Source organism: Brachyistius frenatus, unplaced genomic scaffold, assembly GCF_029030835.1.
Source record: "Brachyistius frenatus isolate BFR_SWC_R1_liver_20210118 unplaced genomic scaffold, ASM2903083v1 Contig_50, whole genome shotgun sequence".
NCBI lineage: Eukaryota > Metazoa > Chordata > Actinopteri > Embiotocidae > Brachyistius > Brachyistius frenatus.
This window is the reverse complement of record NW_027210649.1, coordinates 884,932-890,229: the sequence shown is the minus strand read 5'-3', so window position 1 is coordinate 890,229 and position 5,298 is coordinate 884,932. Positions and strand designations below refer to the sequence as shown.

At 41.6% G+C, this 5,298-nt stretch overlaps 1 protein-coding gene across 1 annotated transcript; it reads right to left on the bottom strand.

Moving 5' to 3' along the window:
* Positions 1-1,585, bottom strand: cebpb (CCAAT enhancer binding protein beta). Its single transcript, XM_069704237.1, has one exon. The coding sequence runs from the start codon at positions 1,363-1,365 to the stop codon at positions 466-468; it is 900 nt and encodes a 299-aa protein (XP_069560338.1). The 5' UTR covers positions 1,366-1,585; the 3' UTR covers positions 1-465.
* Between the last annotated feature and the right edge of the window lie 3,713 nt (positions 1,586-5,298).

The following is a 5,298-nucleotide window of genomic DNA, read 5'->3' as shown; positions in this document are numbered from 1 at the left end:
TTGTTTAAACAAAGTATAAATCTGTTTAATTCAATAAAATATCAAGTACAATTAAAGCATTTCACCTTTTAATATTAAATAATTAGACTTATTTCATTCATTGCCAATACTATTACAAAGAGTTGCATCATTTCACTGCAGCACAACTCTTCCCTTGACAACCACTGCTCCAAATAGACAAAATGTAGAAATTCACTCGCATGTATGTAAAACCTGCACAGGAAACACTGCATACACCAAAATTACATCTGAGAATAAAGCTACGGTGGCATGTGAAGAGTCGTGAATGATTGCGCAATCCATGCACCCACTCCTTCAGTCCCATTCAAAGTGTCCTTGTAAACTGGTGGTCGCTGTCTTCACCTGTGAAGCGTACCGTTTTCAGCACAGTGGATCACCTCCGGCTCTAAAGTCCATCAATGATTAGACAGGCAGATCCGTGCGGAGTCTCTGATGGAGGCTTTTCTAACATTGTCCCGTGGCAGAGAGCAGGTTGCGCAGGGTGGCCAGCTCTCTGGACAGCTGCTCCACGCGCTTTTGTAAACGATCGTTCTCTGCGGCCAGTTCCAGCACTTTATGTTGAGTCTCCAAGTTGCGCATTTTGGCTTTATCTCTGCTCTTCCTCACGGCGAGGTTGTTCCTCTCCCGCCTCTGCCTGTACTCTTCACTGTCCTTGTCCAGGCGTTTCTTTGCTTTCCCGCTGGACATTTTGCCGCTGTGCGACGGTGACCTGCTTTTACCTGACGGACCAGGTGTGCCGGGCGGGCTGGAGCAAGTCGAGGACGCGGTGGAGATGTTGCCAAGACTGCCGCTGGTGGACTGGTAATGAAGGTAGGACCTCATGTCAAAGCCAGACGACCCGTTGTCCATCTTTGCGTCTTCCTGACTGTCGTCTCTCTCGGCGGCGGCGGCGGCAGCGGCGGCGGCGGCGGCGGCTCTGTAGCGGTTCCCGACGAATTCAGAGCTCAGCACACTATCCACACGGGTCTCCTGCAGCTCGGTGTAACCCAGCGCGTAGGGCTCCCTGGGGTCCCTCAAGTTGTCGCACTGACTCGACTCCAGCTCGTTCAGCAACGAGTAGCTCTTGTAGTTCTGCAAAGCTGCAACTCTTTTGATCTTGTTCTCCGCCAGAAAATCGGAGAAAACCTCCTGCTGCTGCTGCTGCGTCTGCCCCGCCAGCTGCGGACAGTGCAAAGCGGAATCCAGGTAAACACTGAAGTCTATCGCTCTCTCCCGCTCTTCAATGCCGAGCTCCGTCATCGAGTCGCCCAGCCTCCAGTAAGAGCCGCCGCCGATGGGACTGATAATGCTGTCTCGACCGTGGATAGCAAAGCTGCCCTCGTCGTAGAAGCCGACCACTTCCATGGATCTTAACACCCGCCGGATTGCAGGAGCATGGAGGGCTGGGATGGAGACGCCCCGAGTTGGTTTAGGTTCTGCTGTGTCAGTTGAGAAATGCGTCGGAATGTGTTGGGAGTTTAAATCTCCTGTGTCACTGCCTGTGACAACACGCAGTAAAGTACTTTGAAAGAGGCTGAGCTCATGGATTGGGAGGAATTGACAGGTCTTCCTGTCTCGAGGGGTTTTATTCCGAGCGAGGGGCGGGGTTTCGGCTGGGCAGGTGTGTGACGCGCAGCGCGGAGCCAATCTGACAAACCTGAGCTGCTTTCAGAGGATCTCGACTCTTTCTGTCGGAACTAAAAGCACGAACTCGATGCGTTTGCTGCTACGTGTTCGCGATTGGAAAAGTTTGTTGCAGCAGCCGAAAGGGGAAATATACCCTTTAGTGGGTTTTTTTTTCATTTTTTTTTTTTTTTTTCATAAAATGAAACTAACGTGCAAATAAAAGTGAAAATAAAAGCTTGATCCAGACGGTCGCAGCCAACATGTGGTGAATACTTTTAGCCACTGTACTTGTTGACAACACGTCCGTTCACGCCCCCTGCAGTCACGTCTCATCAACTCGACAATAATGGAAAAAAAAATTAAAAAAAAAAAAATCCACACTCGGTGGCAACTTGTCTACCATTTTCTACCTTCATGTAATCATCTCATAAAATTGATGCTCTTAAAAGCAGACATGGACACATCTGCGGACAGCTGTTCCCCTCCAACATCCGCAGACCAGTTTAAACCAGTCTGTTGTTGTGTGGTGGACCCCTACAATATAATACATCTAATCCAATACTGTATAAGGGTCAGCGGTGGGTGTTATGAGAAATCTAGACGGGTTTGTCTCAAACAATTCAATGTGGTTTTATATGAATGTCTCATCAGGGAATACAAGTTTTTCCTCTCAGACCAAAACATAAACAAATGCAAATAACCAGAAAAAGACACATCATATGTCATATATATATATATATATATATTCAGTGGGTGAAATGAGCCGGAATAATGATTCATAACTTAGTTATAAGACCCAATATCATAGATCATAAATGTGCCTTTACAATCAATACAGCATGCATCACTTTCTGTTCAGAGTCCCTCAGTTCTGGGAAGGAAACACTTATTTGGTGGGAAAAATACTGAGAAGGAACAGAGCCAATTTACAGTAGATGACAAATTTAACAGATTAAGTTCTACCACCACCTTGTGGTGAGCGGCGGGATCACAGCAAGAGCCAATACAAATGTTTTTATTTCCCTGTTTAACTGATGTTCAAGCCAAAAGCAGTTTTTCCTGTTTAATATGAAAAACGTTGCCAGGAACACACCTCTATTATCTCTTTCAACATAAACCGGTGTTACCCTTTATTCTGTGACTCATTAAATCTGGAACAAATTAGAGGTACGTTTTGTTCTGTTATTTTCTTCGGGTTAACTGCCTGGCGTTACCAAAAATGGTGATTTCCTCGAAAACACATCAGGCAGGATCTCTGTCAGGAGGCCTTTGGGGAACTTTTTTTTTTTTTTTTGCTGACAGGCCCCAACTGAGCAACCAGTCTGTTGCGAATGTGTCCTGCTGCCTTTATGTTTCAAGTAAAGCGGCACAGCAAACTACATGTCCTCATTATTATAGACACAGAAAATAACGAGCGAACCCAGGATTTTAACTGTTAAAGGTCTTACAACTGCATTCTGCAAAATGAAGCAAAGTGATTCGCTAGAAATGTGTGACCAGCTGAAACATACCGGTGCAAATTCTTTAAAATCTATTTTACAGTTAATCAAATCAGCAAACTTAATTGGCTCATAGAGATCTGGAGGCTTTTGAGGCCCCTGAGAGTTGCCATCTTTTTCTAGTTGTGGTAATCCACACATTAAATACTCAAATAAAACTATCACAGTGTAAATTATAAACAAGCGCTGCCACAGTATCATGTATATGTTAACATTGTTTTATCACTATTGATATCTTATAAGTTATTGTATGGTTGTCCTACATCCTGCCGTATGGTCATGCAGTATGTCTCGTACCGTACATAAATGTTTATGATTTTGAAGTCTGCATCGAAGTACAACATTAACCTGTAAAAGTGTTGTAAAACTTTAAAGGGGTATAAAATGGATAAGCTGGAGTGCTGTTTGTCTCCTGTTTCTGCCCTCTCGCCACATAGTTGGACTGCTCATTAGTTTTGTCAGGACTTCGCAGACATTTTGGAACTGTGTTTATTTACTGCAATAATAATCAGCAGTACTTTAAAAAAAAAATAATAATAAAAAAAATATTCATCTATTTATTTATGGGTTGATTTTTAGTCATCTTTCTGTCCTTAGCCCTGTTTTCAACCCACAATTACCACTGACTCTTATTGGTTGTTTATCTTTTGAACCTGCAGTAGATGTGTAATCTATCTATCTATCTATCTATCTATCTATCTATCTATCTATCTGTCTATCTATCTATCTATCTATCTATCTATCTATCTATCTATCTATCTATCTATCTATCTATCTATCTATCTATCTATCTATCTATCTATCTATCTATCTATCTATCTATCTATCTATCTATCTATATCATCTATCTATCTATCTATCTATCTATCTATCTATCTATCTATCTATCTATCTATCTATCTATCTATCTATCTATCTATCTATCTATCTATCTATCTATCTATCTATCTATCTATCTATCTATCTATCTATCTATCTATCTATCTATCTATCTATCTATCTATCTATCTATCTATCTATCTATCTATCTATCTATCTATCATCTATCTATCTATCTATCTATCTATCTATCTATCTATCTATCTATCTATCTATCTATCTATCTATCTATCTATCTATCTATCTATCTATCTATCTATCTATCTATCTATCTATCTATCTATCTATCTATCTATCTATCTATCTATCTATCTATCTATCTATCTATCTATCTATCTATCTATCTATCTATCTATCTATCTATCTATCTATCTATCTATCTATCTATTTATGCATCTATCTATCTATCTATCTATCTATCTATCTATCTATCTATCTATCTATCTATCTATCTATCTATCTATCTATCTATCTATCTATCTATCTATCTATCTATCTATCTATCTATCTATCTATCTATCTATCTATCTATCTATCTATCTATCTATCTATCTATCTATCTATCTATCTATCTATCTCTCTATCTCTCTCTCTCTCTCTCTCTAATAATACTGTAGGACTGTTGACCTACTTGTAAGTTGTAGTTTCATTTTCAGGTATCCAGCTTTTACTTCATGTTCCTCTGCTACAAGTACCAGTTTGATCAAATGTTCAAATGTAGCGTGAGTAGCAGAAGTAGCAGCAGGTAAAGGAAAACTTCAGCAAACATTTGTCAGCCTCCATTAGTAACCAGTGGCAGCACACAGGAGTACATCTGAGGCAGAGAAACCGTCAACAGGATTTTATTTTCCTTCTTATGAAGGAAAACTAATGTGTTAATTCTTGTTTTGTTTTTCTCCAACTAACTTTAACAGACGTTAAGCCGTTCAAGTCGCACCTGATTAAAATGTTGTCTATCTTTTTGTACTTTTTCACTTTTGCAGCTGTGGCATCAAAACATCTCGCGGGTGACTGAAGTCGCTGGGACACCTGTTCCGGTTTTTTTTTTTTTTTTTTTTTAAGCGCACCTCCAGCAGAGGGCTGAAGAGCCGAGCGGTCACCAGACAGGACGGGTGGGGTCAGGAAATGCAGTCTTACCTCCTCCCTCCCTTCCTCCCCACACACCGCCTCCCTTCTCGCAACCCTCCTTCCCCATTGGTCGCCCGGCCGTCTTCGGAACATTTTCGCGTTCGGCGATTGGCTGCTGCGCTCAGCGGCTCGCGCTTGATTGGTCGAAAACGTCGCGATGTCTGTG

What these genes read in the sequence shown, in the direction of transcription:
- cebpb (XM_069704237.1), bottom strand. Translation starts at nt 1,365, where the DNA reads ATGGAAGTGGTCGGCTTCTACGACGAGGGCAGCTTTGCTATCCACGGT.